The sequence below is a fragment of the Marmota monax genome, unplaced genomic scaffold, assembly GCF_021218885.2.
Source record: "Marmota monax isolate L192 unplaced genomic scaffold, Marmota_monax_Labrador192_F-V1.1 WCK01_AAM20220418_F8-fsc00160, whole genome shotgun sequence".
Taxonomy (NCBI): Eukaryota; Metazoa; Chordata; class Mammalia; order Rodentia; family Sciuridae; genus Marmota; species Marmota monax.
Genome location: NW_026694183.1, coordinates 2,622,665 through 2,641,508, shown reverse-complemented (window position 1 = coordinate 2,641,508; position 18,844 = coordinate 2,622,665). Strand labels below are relative to the sequence as shown.

The 18,844-nt window shown below is 56.3% G+C and overlaps 3 protein-coding genes across 3 annotated transcripts; 1 reads left to right on the top strand and 2 right to left on the bottom strand.

The window, feature by feature from the left end:
- Positions 1-1,654: 1,654 nt before the first annotated feature.
- Pth2 (parathyroid hormone 2) lies at positions 1,655-2,498 on the bottom strand. The gene is made up of 2 exons (XM_046465966.1): positions 2,371-2,498; positions 1,655-1,871 (listed from the first exon to the last, which is right to left on the bottom strand). The coding sequence occupies exons 1-2, from the start codon at positions 2,493-2,495 to the stop codon at positions 1,697-1,699; spliced, it is 300 nt and encodes a 99-aa protein (XP_046321922.1). The 5' UTR covers positions 2,496-2,498; the 3' UTR covers positions 1,655-1,696.
- A 2,582-nt stretch (positions 2,499-5,080) lies between these two features.
- Gfy (golgi associated olfactory signaling regulator) lies at positions 5,081-7,394 on the top strand. Its single transcript, XM_046466295.1, has 3 exons — positions 5,081-6,248; positions 6,593-6,766; positions 7,195-7,394. Exons 1-3 carry the CDS (start codon positions 5,081-5,083, stop codon positions 7,392-7,394), a joined length of 1,542 nt encoding a protein of 513 aa, XP_046322251.1.
- A 395-nt stretch (positions 7,395-7,789) lies between these two features.
- Positions 7,790-18,327, bottom strand: Slc17a7 (solute carrier family 17 member 7). The gene is made up of 12 exons (XM_046466294.2): positions 18,170-18,327; positions 13,802-14,054; positions 12,707-12,825; positions 12,352-12,466; positions 12,178-12,265; positions 11,890-11,976; positions 11,656-11,798; positions 10,922-11,071; positions 10,659-10,791; positions 9,906-10,016; positions 9,386-9,513; positions 7,790-9,169 (listed from the first exon to the last, which is right to left on the bottom strand). Exons 1-12 carry the CDS (start codon positions 18,229-18,231, stop codon positions 8,876-8,878), a joined length of 1,683 nt encoding a protein of 560 aa, XP_046322250.1. The 5' UTR covers positions 18,232-18,327; the 3' UTR covers positions 7,790-8,875.
- Positions 18,328-18,844: the final 517 nt, after the last annotated feature.

The following is an 18,844-nucleotide window of genomic DNA, read 5'->3' as shown; positions in this document are numbered from 1 at the left end:
AGGCAAGGGATCCAGGAGAAATCAGAGCATGGGAAGAGCCCAGACAGGTACCCAACTGCCAGGCTCTCAGGCAAACAGGAAGTTTTCTTGCCAGGTCATAAGATTAAAAGAGTAAATACATGTGCAGCACTAGAATGAGTGCCTGGCATCCTGGCCCTGTGGGGTACACCTGTAACCCCAGGGAGGGGCGGCTAAGGCAGAATCCCAAATTCAAGGTCAGCCCTGGCAATTTAGCTTCAATATTTTAAAAGGACTGGGGTGTAGCTCAGTGGTAGAGCACTGGAGGTCCTGGGTTGGATTATCAGTAATTGGGGAGTTGCTGGCATGCAGCAACTGCAGATTAACATTTTAACCCATTTCCTCCTGAGAGTAGTAGGGAGTCTAGACTTTAGACGCTGTGCAGTTTAGATTCCAGTTAACCTTCTGTCTCTTACTAGCTCTGACAACTTGGGGAAATTGCTCCTTTCAGTCTTGTTTCTTTATTTGTAAAATTAGGCCAACTTAGGCTGGAGGGTGTAGCTCAGTGGTACAGCGCTTGTCTGGAATGCGCGAAGCCAGGGGGGTTGGGGTGTCAACACCGGACCGTTGTAGGATTACGATTACCCTTGGTTTTTCGGTTGACTCAGACAAGCATAGTCCCGCCCCCACAGCCTGAGTAAGGGCCAACTGGGACTCCGACCGCCTCCCGGAAATACGAGTTTCCACAAATCTGACAGCCCCGCCCCTCTTCCTGCGCGCCAGCTCTCGGCTCCACCCTCTTCTTCAGGCCAACCAGAGCCCGGTCCGCACGAGCTGTCTCGGCCCCTCCCCGCACCCCGCGCGGGTTCAGTGAGCTCCGCTAGCAGCCAGGAGTGAGTTGTCGGGTCTCCAACGAGGGGCGGAGCTGGAGGACGGTCAGGCCTCTGGGGGAGAGGTGGATTTTGGTTGTTTCTCCTTCACCTGGACCCAGGGGGTCTTCCCCATCCCCTATCCAACTCCCCGGAGACTGGCCCGGATAGTTTCCCAAGAAGGTCGCAATTCAGAAATCCAGAAGAAACTACTGGGAGCTGCTGCGAAAGGCAGCTAATTAATGACACTTTTCTAATAAAAGCGTTTTTCTGCGTGTCAGGCTGTGTTGAAGGCTTTTTGGAGGGGGTTTCATTTGATCCCAATGACAGATGAGGAAAAGGAGGTGCACAGAGCTTAAACCCTTCCCAATGACACAAAGCTAGTTTCAGGGGAGCCCGGGCTCAGATGCCAGAGTCCGCGTTCTTTCCTCCGCGCCCAGGGAGAAGCCTAGAGGTGACCAGAGAGGGAAAGTGCGAAATTGAGAGAAAATAAGAGCTGAAGGAGAGACATGGAGACCCGAAGGAAAAGGAAGTCCTGAAAAGTAGAGCAGAGACAACGCGGGGAGGGTGGTTAAGAAGGGAAGATGAGTTTGAGAGGCAGAAAGAAGAGAAGAGGCGGAGGTCTGCACAAGGGTGGGAAAGCAGGAGGGTGAACAGGCGGGGACAGACACCCAGAGAGGAAAGAGACCCAGAGAAGGAGGCAGAGGGGACTGAGCTAGACACCCGAGTGGCCGACTCAGTGCTGCCCGCGCGCTCTCACACACACACACGCGCACGCACACACACACACACACACTCGGGTGGCGCTGGAAGGAGGCACAGGCGCGAGCTCTCCGCAGAGTCTTTATTAATGTGGGTGGGCGGGGCGCTCAGGGCGCGTCCAGCAGCAGCAGCTTGTGCATGTACGAGTTCAGCCAGTGGCGGCGCTCGAGGGCGGCCAACAGCCTCGCGCGCTCTCGGAAGGCCGCGTCGTCCGCCAGCGCCAGGCTCCGCCGCAACAGTGGGGTGACTGGACCCCACGAGGCCCGGCCGGGGGTGCGGAGACTGTAGGGAGACGGAAGGACCCATTACCTGAGGCCAGGCCCCCGCCCATTGCAGGCGGTCCTTCCTGCGGTCTAACTCGAAGCTCCAATACTGCACCGTGGTCTCCCTGCCCGCCCCCGTCCCCTCTCCTCTCAGTCGGTGTCTCTGTTTCTGTGGATCTGTCCCCCGCCACCCCTCCCCAGGTCGGAATCGCTCTTAGAATCCAGACCGAGTCCCACGCACTTGTCGGGCCCCAGCGCTCAGCGCACTACCTGGCAAAATAGAACCCAATAAGCGTTGCTCCAAGAAGGAATCCGTTTCCGCACCGAGTCTCTCTACACCTTTCTCGGAATCGGCCTTTGGGATCTCTTTCTCTTGCTGATTCTCGGTCCGCCCTCCCCCTAACATCCCCACCGCCCCTTCAGGCCAGTCTCTGTCCTCTCTCTGGGTTTCTTCGCCCGCTCCTGGGGTCTCTCCGCACGCCTCGGGTTCCCACCCCCTCCCAGGACCTCGCACCTACCTGAAGATCCCGGCAGGAGGCAGGGCCACACCTGAGGCAGTGCGGGTGCCCCAGGGCACAAGCAGCAACAGCAGCAGCAGCAGCCGCCGCACCCGGGGGCTCCTGGTCACCTGGCGGGTCTCCATCACCTGTGGAGGAGAGAGAAGGAAGAGCTCCTACAGTCTAACCCGGACCAGAACCCCGGACCCCATCCTCCCTTTACCCCAACCACCTCCTGCAGGTCCCCTACCGCTCAGTGGGCTTGGGCAGCGACGCCGTAGCCCCCTTATATCTTTTCCACAGCCCCCGGCTGGAGTGACGCAGGCCGGGCTGGGGGCGCTCGGTCAATTCCCCCCACAGGCTCATTAGGAGCCGCCTGCGATAATGAGGAGCCCGGGGTGGGGGCCTGGCCGCTTCCTTGGCGGCCACCAACTAATTGGGACCAGGAGCTGAGACCTGAGAAGAGGAAGGGGGAGAGACAGAGACACAGAGGTGGGCACAGGGTGGGTGTGTCAGAGGGATAAAAATAGAGACTGCAGAGGGACCATAGGAGCAGAAATCAGAGACACAGAAAGAGCCCGGGAAAACAAGAGAGAGGAGGAGAAACAGACAAATGGGAGAAACTGTCACAGGAAGGAAGGACAAAGAGGGTGACCAAGCAAGGGAAGGAGAGCAAGAAAGGAAGCAGCAGAAGAAGAGAGGCAGAGGAAGGAAACAAGAGAGAGACAGAGCCAGGCCGCTGTGGAAGGTGGAGGGGAAATGATCTCAGAGAGAAGGGAAGGAAAGATAGCAGTAGAGGGGCACAAGTTCAGAGACCCCCCCAAGGGAGAGAGCAGGCCCCACAGTAGGGGGGGGCCGAGGCTGGAAGTACCAAAGGGCTTCACGTGGGACATGAGCATCTGAATCCCAGTTCCCCAGAGAGGACATATACAGAGCTTGGATTCTTAGGTCTATGATTGGATGGGACAGGGACCCTATTTCCTGACTTTGGGAAGGAATTGCTGGGGACCTGGATTCCTGAATCTGGGGAAGGAGGGAGCTGGAGGTCTGCATTCCTGGGTCTGATAGGAAGGAGATGGGGGCCCTGTCTCAGCGGGTTCAGGTAGGAAAGTACCAGGACCTAAATCCTTGGCTTTTGGGGGTTGGGCGAGGCAGAGGGCCAGACCCTTGGTTTCAAAGGGAAGGTAGTTTGGGTCACATCCTCCCCACATCACTCAGTCACTAACTCCCTTCTCCACTCAAAAGACACACAAAAAAAAACTATGTCCTTTATCTCTGTCCCTTTAAGAACCTAAGTGCTGTTGCTAGGTTCCCAGGATCCCCGGGGAGGGGGTCAGGTGCGTCACTGTGCACCTCTGGGACCCTAGCTCCTGCTGCCCCACCCAGAGTCATTCTGCAGCACTGACAGGTCTTTGCATCTAGCTCTGCTCACCTGCTGTTATCTTGGACACCGTTGAGCAGGTAAGAGACCCCAAGTGACCCTGTCCCATCCAGGCATCTGCTGCCTCCACCTGCACCTGACCACAGACCAATGCATCTCTGTTCAGACCAGCCCCTGAAATGTGGAGATCCTAGCTCCATCCTTGATAAACAGGGAGACCCAAAGCTCCCCCCTGACCCAGCTGAGGAGTCCAGTCCTCCAGAGCCTATTTCTGGAGGGCCTAGGACTCAGAGCTCCCAAACTCCTTCTAACTGGGCCCAAGAGTTCCAGACCCCTATGTCCTTTCTCCCCCTATTCTCCAGCCCTGCAAGCCTTACTCCCTCAAATGTCTAGCATTTATTTATTTATTTATTTATTTATTTAATTTATTTTTATACCAGGGATTGAATCCAAGGATGCTTAACCACTGAGCCACATCCTCAGCCCATTTTTTTTTTTAAATATTTATTTATTTTTTAGTTCTCAGCGGACACAACACCTTTGTTTATATGTGGTGCCGGGGATCGAACCCGGGCCGCACGCATGCCAGGCAAGCATGCTACCGCTTGAGCCACATCCCCAGCCCCACCTCAGCCCATTTTTATTTTTTATTTTGAGACAGTCTCACTAGGTTGCTTAGGGCCTCCCTAAATTACTGAGACTGGCTTTGAACCTGCAATCCTCCTGCCTCAGGCTCCCAAATCTCTGGGATTACAGGTGTGTGCCACTACTCCAGGCTTGAACTTCCAGTCTTCTAATCTCTGGAAAGAACCAGGGATTTAAACGTTAGCGCCCTCACCCTGCAGTATCCAGGATCCTGAACCCCCATCAACCTTCTTGCCCAGAACCCAAATGTCTTCCTTCTCTCTCAGATCCCAGATTCCAGCCCAAAAGCTGTTCCTTGGGTTCCGTGTAAACAATTGTTGAGTCAAGGAGCTCTGGAGGGTTTGTCCCCTGGGAGATCTGACACCCACCAAAGTTAAAGTGCAGGATGTATGGGGGCTTAGAGAGGTGTCATGTTTTTCCAGTTTTCTGGGACCTCTTAGAGAAACAGGTAAGGAAATTAACTACCACCCCCAAGAAGCCCAGCGCTTCTGTCTTCCTTAGCGACGGCGCTTACAGCCCTACAGCCTTTGGGGAGCTGCAATGGGGTTCTGCTCCTTTCCTTGGCACCAAGCAGGGCCCTAGAGGGACCGGGTCCACTTGGGAGCCAGTAGAAGTGGCCTCTGGGGAGTGGGTGGGGCTTGGGAGGCTTCGACCTTAACCCCTTCCTTCCTGCTCCTCCAACAGCTACAGACATCTCCCAGAGCTATGAAATCTTTCAACCCGATCCTCTTCCTCCTCGTCTTCCTCCTGGCCCAGCTGGGTTCCAAGGCCGCCCCCTCAGCCTCTCCACCTCTTGACTCTGACTTTAAGGGGATGGACCATCCCTCTGAGACCTCCCCTGGTGCTTCTGAAAATTCCACTAAAGATTGGCCTAACCCAGAATTCCCTGGGACTGTTTATCCTGAGCCCTCTGAGACCCCTAATACGGTTTCTCCTGAGACCTCCCCCTTCGACGTCACTGAGACTCTCAATCTTCACCTCCAAGAAACTTCATACCCCAAGTCCCCTGAGACCCCTAAGCCTGAATTACACACAACCTCAGTATCAGCTCCCCTGGATACCCCCAAAACTAACCCCTTCAAAGTGACGGAAACTTCTGAGACTCCCAAACCTGACCCGACTGGAAATCCACACCCAAGATCCCCTGAGACCCCCCAACCTAATTTCTCAGAAACTTCACACCCAGAATTTCCTGAGATCGAAAACACTGACCCTATACAGACTACACACCAAGAATTCCCAGAGAATCCTCAACTTAATACCACTGAAGTATCACATGCTAAAACCCCTGAGGCCCCAAATCCTGACGCCACCAAGGCCCTTGATCCCAAATCTCTAGAAACCCAGGACACTGATACCACTGAGATCCCAAAGTCTGAATTTCCTGAAACAAGCCATCCTGACCCTACTGAAACCCCCCATCCAGAGTCCCTTGTGATCTACTCCAGCCCTACTGACATTCCTCAAACAGAGTCCCCCCCAACCCACTACCAAGATGCAACAGAGATCTCCACGACCTCTGAGCCTGAAACCTCCACTAGTCTTCACCCAGAAACGCTTATGGCCCTCGAGGATGAAGTCACTGCCTTAAATGGACTGCACCTGAACCCCCCAGCAGAGACCCATACAGCCCCACAGCCTGACCTCTCTAAACTGCCCACCTCAGATTCTCCAGGGACCAGTGAGCTGAAGGCCCCTCAGAACTCTGGCCCTAAGGGGCCGGACACTCCTCCTCCCTCAGCCCGGATCGCAGGTCCCCCAGTTTCTCAAGAGCTCCCCAATCAGCAGGCCCCTGCAACACCCCGACCTCAGAGACACAGCCGAGGTGACAGAGTCAACACTATCATTGTGGTGGAGCGAGTGAAAGAGACCGGTGAGGGGCTGGGCCTGGACCCCCGAGTCTGAGGGAGGGGGCTGGGCCTGGACCCTGGGCCTGGGGGAGGAGGGCTGGGCCTGGACCCCCAGGTGGGAGGGAGGAGGCTGGGCCTCTACCCCCCCCCCCCCCCCCGGTCTGAGGGAGGAGGCTGGGCCTGGACCCTGGGTCTGGGGGAGGAGGCTGGGGCTTGACCCCTGGGTCTGAGGGAGGGGGCTGGGCCTGGACCCCTGGGTCTGAGGGAGGAGGCTGGGTCTGGACCCTGGGTCTGGGGGAGGAGGCTGGGGCTGGACCCTGGGTCTGGGAGGAAGAAACTAGATTGGATTGCCCCTCTCCTGCTTCAGGGGTGACTCTGGTGGGACGCCCACGTGGCGCGACAGGAGGGGCCCTGTGCCTGTTCTTTGCGGGGACGGGGCTGCTGATCGGCATCTTCCTGCTGCTGTGGTGTCTCTACCGCCGGGCGGCCCAACAGCGGTCCTTCGCCCACCACCGGCTCCCGGACGGCGGGGATGAGCCAGGTGAGTCCTGCTTTCCCTGGAAGGTCTGCACGTTTCCTTAACCTTCTGGGCGCTTTAGGGCGCCCTGCCAAAAAATGCAGAACCCCATTCAAGACCAATAAAAGCCCCCCCCAAGGCCACGTCCTGCCCTCCTGTTATCTGAAGTTTCACAAACACACCCCAGGTCCTCCCCAAGGCAGTTGGCACCGGCCCCTCCCGGGGCTCTGCAGCGGCCCTGATTTCCCCGCCCCCTTCAAGGCCCCGCCCCTTCCCGCGGAACCACCCCCCCCTCCAGATGCCCTCAACCTTTTCTTTAAAACCCAGTTCAAATGGATGGTCGGAATCTCTCCGATCTCCTCATCGGCCCGAGGCCTGGCCCAGGAGACCGACAGGCCCCGGTCGCCAGACCCCGTCCTCCGGGGGATGACCCCTCCCCTTTGCTTTCACAGTTTTGCACTTGGACACCCCGAAGGACCCCTACGACCTCTACTTTTATGCACCGGATGCCTGGGTCCCTTCACACATCGCCACCAAGCAGCCCCCTCCCACACCCCCACTACCACCCAAGCTGCCCCCGCCGCCACGCGGGGGTCGGCCCCAGCGCCTGGAGTCGCTGTCCCCGGCCACGCTCCCCAACAACTTCGTGTGAACCCCTTCCGGGCCCTCTCGGACCCGTGCGTTGCTAAGGGGAGGGAGAACCCAGAGGTCCTGTCCTCCTGGAAGGCTTGGCTGCTTAGTGGAGCTCCCCAGTAGAGGATCCGAGAAACAGAACACGCTTTCGCTGATCTGAGAATCGGGCTGAGGCCGAATAAATCAGGTGTTCCCACAGCTTGAGACCTCCAACCTGCGTTCTGGGCGCCAGGGGCAGGGGTCAGAGTTGGCTGTGACTGAGGAAGAAGGGAGCAGGTTAGTGGCTGGTACTTTGGGATCTGAGAAGAGGGTACCTGGATCTGAGAGTGGAGGGCTGGGGCCTGGACCCCTGGGTCTGAGGGAGGAGGGCTGAGGGTCAGAATTCCTGTGACCTTACAACCCAGGACAACCGAGTCTGTACACCAAAGCATTTTATTGGAGTGGGGCAGGGCAGGATTTACAATCACAGAGTCAGACACCAAGACACGACCCTGCCCCAGGAAAAACACTCCTTTCCCCAGTCCCACTCCCTTTCCTGGGATTCTGTGACTTCTCCTACATATGTTCCCCAAATTCTAAACTGAAAGAGGGGTATCTGAGAGGGGAAGGATCCCAGACTTTAAGTCATTTAGCCCCTGAGGGACACAACAAATGGCCACTGAGAAACTTCGGGTAGTCTGATACCACCCAGGAGAATAAAGTGCAAGGAATTGGGGGAAGTGGGGGCATCTTGAAACCACCATGGGGAAGTTCAATGGTGGTGGCTTCAAACCATTGAATTAATAGACTAGAGCAGCCACTATTTAGACCTGAAAACTGTATCAGAAAAAGTGCACGGGGGAGGGGAGGAAGGCATGTTGTTAAAACTGCCATTTTGGTTGTTTCCCTGGACGTTGTGCAAAGCTAGGGAGAAGGTTGGTGAATTTGGTGCATCAGCAGAATCTGCTGGTGGTAGGGGGGAGGGGTTGAAACCGCCGTTTTTCCCTCAGAAACGCTGGTGAGAATGAATCCCTGGAATGGCGGGGATGAGGAATTGGTAAACCAGCCTAGGAAATGCAGAAGAGTTAGGAGAGATTTGGAAATTCTAGAGGAGGACCTTGAACTTTTCTGGGGAGGGGGACTGAGGAATCTCAGGGATTAACCTGAGAGTCTCTGGGGTTATAGGAAAGGAGGGGGTGCCTCAAAACCACAAGAGTAAGAGATTGAACTGTCGGTTCAAATAAAGCCCTGAAAGGAGAGATTTGAAACCACTGAGGCAGAACAAGTAGAGAAGGGAAACTTCAAGGGGAATTGGGTATTCTTGAAACTGCCAGTCTGCAGCTTCACTCCCCCTGAGAGGCAGTTGGGAAGGGAAGAGGTTTTGACAGCACTGGGGATAAGGGAAAGTGCTTCTTAGGCCTGGCAGGACAGAGAGGAGTGGGGTTCCTTGACACTGCCACTCAGGCCAGAGACATATGAAGTGGAGGTCCTGGAAACTGCCATTCAGTGGGAGGCACATGGTCAGTAGTCCCGGACAGGGGGTGGGGGCCTGGGAGGCTGAACCGTGCTGTGGGTTGCCCCATAGGAAGGAGGGGGAGCAGGGGGTGCTCCAGGGGGCTCCGCTTCATCCTCCATTTCACTTTCATCACTGCCAGCCAGCTGGTCATGGCCAACGAACCCACACTTCTCTTCACTCATCTCTTCGGGCTCTGCCCATGGCTGCTTCTCTCCAGAGGCAAAGACCCCATAGAAGATGACACCCCCATAGTGCACCAGGGAGGCAATTAGGAACACGTACTGCCACTCCTCCCGAGTCTGTATGTGGGACAACAGAGGATCAGGTCAAGTAAGAGGACAGACAGACAGGGATAGAGAGTGGACAAGGTGGGGGCTTTGGGGGGATAAGCAAAGAAAGGGAGGCTGAGGTTCTGAGAGCAGAAAGGGCAAGCAGTGGAGCCCAGGTGACACACGTGGTCAAGAAACAGCCAGGCATACATCTGGAGGGCAAGGGAGCCAGGTCTGCACACTGACCTTGTGCTTAGTCATGGCACCCACGATGATAGGGCACACCATGCCTGACAACGTGCCCACGCCGTTGGAAATGCCCATGAGGATGCTGGCATAGCGCGGAGCGATGTCCAGGTGGTTTACGTTGAACCCTGGCATGGAGGCAAGCCACGAGGCTTCACACCAGGACTCCCACGGGATGTCCCAGACCCCCAGGGCAACTTCCTCTCTTTTATGGGGGGGGAGGATACCAGGAATTGAACCCAGGAATCACTTAATCACTGAGCCACATCCCCAGCCCATTTCATTTTCATTTTGAGACAGGGTCTCCATAAGTTGCTTAGGGCCTCATTAGTTGCTAAGGCTGGCTTTGAACTTCCTATCCTCCTGCCTCAGCCTCTGGAGCCACTGAACCCCACCCCCACCCCCCCACACACACACTTTTTAGTCCACCTTTTGTAAGGCAGGAAGGTCCATTTCTGAGCCAGGAAGCTCCCTATATGTCTGACCAACACCCCACAAGCTGTGGATCTGCGGTTCTCACCAGAGATGGCGAAGCCACTGAAGCCCACTGCAAGGACCAGGAAGGAGATGGCCACGCCTTTGGAGTGCGAGTAGCCAACCACCAACAGCAGCGTGGCTTCCATGCCAAAGCCTAAGGAGGGCCGTGTCTCCTGAGTGCCCACCGAGGCGGGGTGCAGGCTGCCCCAGACCCCCTGCCCAGACCGGTTCCCATCCCGATCTTTCTCTGCATCCCAGATGGGTGACCTCTGTACTGGGCCCAGGATTTTTCCCTCATTCCTCCAGACCCAGGAGCAGGCCCCTGGTTTCCCAAGACCAGCCTTTGCCACAGTCCCCTAACTAAGCCACACCCAGAAGCTGCAAGATCTGAACCACATTTGTGCACCTTCATGCCCTCCCTCTGTCACTGCCCCCCAACACACACACACACACACACACACACACACACACACTGTAGACAGCATGCCCCTGCAGATCCCTGCCAATCACTCATAGGCCCTAATGTCCTGCTCTGCCCAGTCACTTGAAGGCCGGCCCTTTCATACCCAGCTTGGTCTCGAACACCCTCCTTGCCCTTACACGCGCGGCCTCTGAGACTGGTGCATGAGAATCTGTTCCTCTCAGGCTTGCCTTCATCCCTCCAACCCCGCTATGCCAACCCCGCGCTGTCCCATTAACCGCGCCTTTGACTACGCCTTTAGGCCTCGCCCATCGCAGGACACCCACTCATTGTATTCGTCCGACCTCTCTCTGCTGCGAGGTCCAGACCACTCACCCCCGCAGTTCATCAACTTGCGCACGTTGGTGGTGGACATGATGCGGCGGCTCCGCAGGAAGTCCGCAATCTGACCCCCAATGGGCACGATGATAGTCATGACCAGATGGGGCAGCGCTGACACCAGGCCCACCTGCAGGAGCAGGTGTTGGGGTGCTGTCAGAGATTGCTGATCCGCTGTCTCTACCTGCAGATGCTCCACCGGCTTCTCCCTGCCTGGGGATCCCTCTCTCACCCCCGCGGCGCCCTCCTCCTGGGCCTACCTTGCTGATCTCAAAGCCAAACACTTCTTCAAAGTACGCGGGCTGGGAGATGAGGAGCAGGTAGAAGGTCCAACTGCGGCAGAAGTTAGCCACGATGATGGCATAGACTGGCATAGACGTGAAGAAGCGCCTCCAGGGTGTGTTAAATTTCTGGGGGTTGGGGAATGGGAGAGGCCGCTAAGATGGAGACAGAGCTAGATGCTTCTCCGTGTCCCTCCAGTGACCCCACTACAGTCCCGTAGAGATCCGGGGATCCTGAACTCTAGGGATCTAAGGGCACTGGCCATCCTATTTCCCCATGGGGACCCCAAGGGATTTCAACCTCACCCCAATATTTCAGGGATGAAGGGGTGCACCTGGCTCTCCGGTGGCCTCTCAGGTTCTCAGGTGTCAGCCCTATGAGACCCTCAGGGACCCATATACATTGAGCCCAGGAGTTTCTCTATTGGTCACCCCCCCTAAATCTAAATTCATCCACCCCAAGGACTAGCAAACCCCCCACCTTCGGATCCTCCTCCGGCTGCTTTGAACCCCACCTCACTAGCAGTTCCAATTCCACCCACCTCCCGACCTAACCCCGCCCCCGGCACCTGCTAATCCTGTCCTCCAGGGAGCGTAATGGGCTCCTAGATTCTAGTTTTTGTGTTCCAGTCCTGTCTCCTCAAGTCTACAGGAACCCGCCGTCACGTGCGAGCCCGGACATCCCTCCCCGCCCGCCCAGCTTGGCCCCGGACCGTAACAGGGTTCATGAGTTTGGCGCTCTCGCCGATGGCGTCCTCGATGTACTTGCGCTCCTCCTCGGAGATGCTGGGGTGCAGTGCAGGGGACTCATAGGAGACAAGCAACCAGAACAGATACCAGAAGATCCCGAAGCTGCCTGAAGGGGGTCAGGAGGGCATGGGAACGGGGTGACGACGGGCCCCGCTCAGCCCCAGAGCCACCTGGAACCAGGCGTCGGGGGCCCTCACCGTAGACGTAGAAAACAGAGCTCCATCCCGAATACTGCACCAAGACCCCGGCGAGGGGCATCGCGACCACCGCCCCAGCATAGGAACCTAAGGAAGAGGACGCTGGCTAGAAAATTGGCTCATCTTCCCTGGACTCAGGAATGTGGACCCTCGGACCTCGCCTTTCTGGGACCCCAAGGGATTTCAACCCTTAAATAGCGCAACTTAAAATAGCGGAAAGTCTGAAGGAAAGACCACACCCCTTCTCCCTCGGATGCAGGAATTGGGTCCTCAGCTCCATTCTCTCACCGCAAAAGGCTGTCGTCGCCAGGCGACTCCGTTCTAAGGGAGGGGCCCATTTACTCCAGATCCCGTGGCAGGCAGGGTATGTGACCCCCTAGGTAGGGGGAAAAAAAAAAACAAGGTCAATGAGAAGAGGCGGGGTCGGACGGGGGGGCGGGGTCGTATGAGGCTGGGCTTTACCTCTACCAACCCCTGCAGGATCCTCACGAAGATGACACAGCCATAGTGGACGCGGGCAGCTGAAGGGATCAGCATGTTTAGAGTGGAGGTAGCCACAATGGCAAACCCGAAAACCCTGATGGGAAGGGTGGGAGAGAAAGATTTCTAGGATGCCCTCCCCGCCCATACCAGGCTAGGCCCTATGTTCACTAGAATCCCTGGTCCCACCTAATCCGTGATTCCCACCTTCCACGATCACAAGCCCTGCCCCAGACTCAGGCTCCTCCCATTTCCCTGGAGGCAGATCCCCAAGTTCAAGACACACTAACTCCTCTCAACTGTAGTTTCCAGCCACCTTGAGTCCCCACCACCATACCTGTTGGCTGCGAATTTTTGGCAGATAAATCCTCCAGGAATCTGAGTGACAATGTAGCCCCAGAAAAAGGAGCCGTGTATGAGGCCGACAGTCTCTGGATCCCAGCTGAACTGGGCTTTCTGCGGGCCAAAAGGCACATCAAACCAGCCGCCCTGCCCCAGGCCCTGCCCTCCACCAATTACCGTCCACGGAATTAGCCCCTTGGCCAATCAGCCGCAAGGATACCCTCCCACCCCCAAACACATGCCAATCAAATATCAGACCATCTTCTGTCAGTCGACTAACCGCTCTTCACGTTGCAAGGATGAGTACTACCACTTTAATAACGGGGCCCATTGCTGCCTAGAATGTTCCTTCCGCCGGCTTTCCTACCTCAGTACCCTTCCCTGAATGAATGCTTTAGGGCCCATAGCATGCGTGTGTCTCTCTACGTCTATTCATCTTATAACCTGTTTGTGGGATGACCTGGTTACGGTTTGGGCAGGGACAAGGAGCTGCTAAATTAGGCGTGGTCCTGATTGGAAGGAAACAAAAGGAGGACCTCTGGTAGGTAGTCCACAGTCCAAACCAGGATTTTCCCCTGCTGAGGCAGGGGCATGGCCTCTACCATAATGAACTTAAAATAGTGGAAAGTCTGAGTCGGGGCGAGGTTTTAGGACAGCCAGAGCAGATGGGACAGAACTTAGGGGGCAGCGGGACTTCAGAAAATACAGGATCAAATTTAGGGAGGAATTTGAGATAGGCCTGGGATTAAGTAGATGTGAGCCAGGAACATGAGCGTGGGGCACAGGCGTGAACAAAATTACTGGTAGGTACGAAACGGAAAAGAGATAACACATAGGGGACCTAATGGTGGGACAGAGTCTATTTTTTGCAATCAGGGACCCAAAAGGGGGCAGAGCTTCATTTAGATCTGGGCGGAGCTTAGGAAGTGGAGAGACCTGAAGCCAGATTAGAGCTAAGGAGTGATACCGTCCAAGGCACTGAGGCTGTGGTTGGGAGGGGCGTGGCCTGGACCGAGTGTAAGCGAATGTGACGAACATGACGTCATCGGGGTGTGGGCAAGGTTAGCACCCGGGCTCCGCCCTGAGCTACCTGCACCACCACGTGACCCCCGCGGTGGGTCGTGCTGTTGTTGACCATGGAGACGATGGCCACGCCCAGGTTGCAGCGGATGCCAAAGCTGATGCAAAAGCCCAGACCGCTCATGATGGCGATAATGTAGCGGCGAGGGAGGCCAAAACAGGTGCAGTCCACAACCGGCGGGTCCCGCGTCTGCGTTGTCACCGGGCGCCCATCAGCACTCAACTCCAGTGTCTCCGCACCTTCCTGTCGCTTCTCCAGAAGGCTTTTGGGCAACAAGAATCAAAGACTCAGAAGTCCTCACCCCCAGCCCCCAACTCCCTGTGACACAGGAGTCCAGTGCAAAGGCTCCTGCTTTTGAGAACCAGAATTCTAAGCCCTCACCCCCTTCTTTGCTAGGAGTCCAAGTCCCTGGATCTCTTATCTCCCCGTGATCCAGGAATCTAGTCCCCATCTCCATCTTCCTTGAACCAGGAAATTGGATCCCCAACGCTCCCCTCCCTCAGGCTCAGGCATGAAGATGCTCGCCCTGTTAACCTCCAATACTGTCACCGCTCTCAACTCAGGACTTCTAGACCAAAGATCCCTTTGAGATCCAAGAGACTATGTCCCCAACATCCACTCCAGGGCCCAAATACTCTCCCAGCCCCCTCTTCCAGACCTCAGTCTATTTGAGGAAGCAGAGGTGCCAAGGAGAAACCTCAGCAAAGGTGTCAAAAGAACAGATGCTTCCCAGCTACCCCTGCCCTCCCCCGTGGCGGGCCCTTCCCTGCTTCCAGGCCCCAGGTGTGGGGCTGGCACCCAGCTGACTCCACCACTGCCACCAGAATCCCATTGCCTGGAACAAGGGGGTGGGGAGAAGGCCAGCGGGCCCAGGAATCAGGCAGCCCAGCCTGGGCATCCCTGGGGGACCTGGAGTTCAGACTGTCAGCCTAGGGCATAGGGAGGGGGAATGGCGGGTGGTGTCCTGGCAGGGGACAGATGGCCCTGGTAGGGAGATTGGCTCATTCCCCAGCGTGATTCTCGCCCCCGCCCATTCTGGATCCAGGATTGAGTCTGTGATGATGGATAGGGCACTCGGAGGGCCGCCTCAAACCCAGAGAGAGGCTGCAGGGTAAAAAGAGATGCCTTGAGACAGGTGGGGAAGACCCAAAAGGAGCGGAACAGAGAGAGCCAGGTCAGAAACACAGGAGGAGGGAGAGAGAGGGAGAGCGTGGAGGACACACACCCCGAGAGGGGGCACAGAAACCCAGAGAGAGTGGGACAGAGGCCCAGAGAGAGGAGGCAGAGAGCCAGAGAGGAGGACAGATACACAGGGAGGAAGCAGGACAGAGGACATGGATGCCGAGGGAGGGGACAGACACTCCAAATGTTGAAAGATGGAGAAGCTAGGAGACACAGGCGAGGCGGGCTGGGGACTGATGTGTGAGGTGTGGCCCCTCTCTGAGGCGGGTAAGCAGCCAGGGTATCGGGCTGGATCCCAGGAAGGGGCTAGAACAGATGGAAGCGAGGGAGAGTGGGACGGGGGAGGAAAGAACAGCCAGACGGTCTGGGGGGAGGGAAGTGGAAGAGATGAGAAAACACAGCCATGCTCCCATCCCGGAACTTAAGGAGGTGGGGAGGGGCCGGTAAGAACAGGAGAGGTCAGAAAGAGGGAAGAGTGGACAGACCTGGGGGGAAGAGGACTGAGACCCAGAGAGAGGAGACAGAGATCTGAGACAGGTGGAACTGGAACCCCTACAATGAATAATATGTAGGGACTCCCCTCAGGTACCCCCTGTTAGAACATGTCACCCAATGAGACTAGGTCTTGACCCATCTGGATATCAGATATTTGACCCTGAAATCCAAGGTGTGATTGCAGCCCCTGAAATGTGATATTCATGGTGTATATTGTGAGATATCAGATCTCAAACCAAGATTTTATAATTGGGGGTCTCAGTATTCCACATCTATAAAATGGGGGCAAGATTAGCAAGTTACTAAAGAGGGACTGACAAGGTGATGGTAACTGTTTAGAAGACCAGAAACGCAGACAACAGAACAGAGAGGGAAGAGTCTGGGTGGAGATCCCCCTCCTGCCTCTCTGGGTGTCTGTCCTCCACACGTTCCCCTCTTTGGAGAGATGCCTCGACCTCAGGCATGGGGACTCAGCGATGAGGAGAAGCCACGTTTAAGAGGTAGTTGACCAAAATGGAGAGGAGGTCTCAATTGCCCTTTCTCAGGAATGCACTCTCTGTCTCCTTACGTCCTTTTGCTTTTATCTTCCCATTGTACAACAAGGAAAGTGAGGTTCAGAAAGCAGAATCAAGGTCATCACAAGAATAGCAATAGCAACGGGGGCTGGAGATGTGGCTCAGTGGTTAAGCACCCCTGGGTTCAATCCCCCCCCCAAAAAAAAGAATAGCAATGGGGCCTGGTCCTTCTCAGCCCTCAGCTCCTTAGCTTTGCTCCAGCCAGTGTCTGACTCTCAGAAAGGAGGTATTCTGGCTCCTATCTCCCTGCATTCCCCTTCCTCCCATGTCCTTGTCCCAAGTCTGTCTGGGTACTGTCTGTTTCCTGGCCCAAGCGTCCTCCACCCACTCTAGCATCACTCATCTCGAGGAAAATCTGCATCTTCTGTACCAGGCTGAGGAGGGAGACTAGACTGATCTGGGTTCAAATGACAGGTCTTGTACTCAGCCATTGACACCCCCACTCCCAAATGAACCTAGAAGATGACATGGGATGTTGTGTTAGAAGAGGCATTCTCCCCTCTTCTCCAGCCTTCAAAGGGAACCCTGGCTTTGGATGCAAATGTTCTTCTCTGCACCAACTAACTCCCTGCTCAGTGTCCTGGCCTGAGCTCTGAACTCTGGGGTCTCTGGGGACCGAGGAGGCAGTTCAGAGAGGTGAGGGTAAGGCAGATAGACTGAGAGAAACCCAGACACAGATGAGAAACTGAGAAGCACAGACTGAGGGAGGGGGCCTAAGGAGCACATCCCTCCTGCTGCCGCCCCCCCAGCCCCCTCCACCAGCACATCTCTCTCTCTCGCTCTCCTGACTTCGCACTGATGTATTTTGAGAAACTCGTGAAAGGAGGCGAGAAAAAGGGTGGGGAGGGGATGTAAAACTGGGAAAAAGAAGGAGTGAAGTGCTCTCAGCTCCCCCTCTACAACCCCCCCACACTGCGCCATCCCCCTGCCTCCTCCCTCTGTCCAGCCTTATTCCTGTCTCTCATGTTACTAAAGGGTGGGGTAACTCTGGAGCTAGGAGGTGATCTGCAGCAAGCAGGACTAATGTCAGACTTAGAAAGGACTTGAATGGCATAGTGAGATGAACTGAGGATCAACCAAAGGTGGCACTGGGGCTGTGGGTCAAGGGCACAGGGTCTGAGGGCATGGGGGCAGAGGCACAGTGTTGAGGAGGCTGTCTCCTCCCTGCACTGTGGCCAGGTATTTTTAGGCTTCTCCGCAGCTGAGTAATTTCTCTGACTTGGAGCCAGAGCTGGGGTTGGGTGAGAGACTGCAGGGGATGTGTCTATACTACCCTGAGGGACACCCAGGTCACTGGAGTCACCACCCTGGATGGGAGGAAGTCCCTCTCAGCTCTAGCCTGTATCCTTTGGGAAGTCTGTCCTACCCAAGAAGCCTAATTTTTTGGACTGCAACTCTCTTCTCCCTCAGGGACCCAGGATACCCTGGCCTCTGCCCCCCCCCAGCTTAACCCCCGTCAAGGACAAGAACCTGTGGGCCCCAATCCGCTTTAGCTTCAGATTAAACTCCCCAAGAGACAGAAAGTGAGAAAGACATAGAAAGATGGAGAGACCCAGGGTGGGGAAATACAACTCAGAGAGGCAGGAAGCAGAGATCCAGATAAAGAGGAGACAGAATCCCAAAGAAAGTGGTACCATAGATTCAGTGAAGAGGAAAGACCCAGAGTCAGGTCCAGAGTCAGGAGTTTATGATAGAGACCTACTGACAGCAATGGTCAGAGAAGAGCCGGAGGAGCAAGCCCTGGGACTGGGATGGAGATCCAAAAAAAAAAAAAAAAAAGAGGGGACAGGAACCCAGAGATAAAAGAGAAGAGACCCAGAGAGAGTGGTACAGAGACCCTCAGAAACAGAACAGAGACCCTGAGCAAGGGAGATGTACAGTCCCAGAGAAAGAGCAGCGCCCAGGGTGCCGTGAGGTGTAGAAAGAAATGAATGAGGTAATGGACAGACTGGACGGGGAGAACGGAGCTTTTGGAAACTAAGCGAGAAAACTGGACAGATGGGAGGACCCCCCGACACACCACCCTAGGGTATTGCCTTGTCTGTTTGTCCTGCTACCAGGTGGGAATGAGCATTCTCCTGGGACCCTCACACTCTTCCCCTCCCAAGACCTCCACCAGGCTCACCGGTGCAGCTTCCCGAGGGCGCGACCCGCTAGCTTCCGAAACTCTTCCTGGCGGAACTCCATGGTGACTGCCCCTGACGCCGGTGCCCCCACCGATCCCCCCGCCCGCGGGCCCGGGCGGCCGCGTCCGGGCTCCCTGGGTCCGCCCCGGCCCGGCCGGCCCCGCAGCTCCGCTCGGGGGGGAAGGAGGCTGCGAGTGCCGGCTGCCTGGGGGCTGTCACAGGACTCAGCACCGGGGGCGGGGCGGGGCAGGGGCGCAGAGAGGCCCCGCCTCGGCACACGCTAGATCCCGCCCCTTATATTTCAGGCACGCCCCTTTCCCAGCCCTCCCACCCTCTGTCTCCGCCTGTCCATTCCAAGACTTCGCCTCTAATTTCTGAACTCACTCGGAAGTACATCGCCCCCCAAGATGCCTCCCGCGTTTCACCCTCCCTGGGTCCTTCCACCCAGATTTTCTCTCCGCTTCTGAATTCTCTTCCTCATCCTCGATTTGGCTCCCCACTTCAGCGCCCCCCGAGTTCCCTCCTGCACTTTCATCCCCTGGAATTCCATCCTTCCACTCCCGTCCCTAACTGCTTCTGTAGCCCACTTCCACCTCGCCCCGAATTCTGGCCCCCACTCAATTCACTCCCATCCCGCCCCATCTCCGGGTCCAGCGTTCTCATTCAGACGTCGT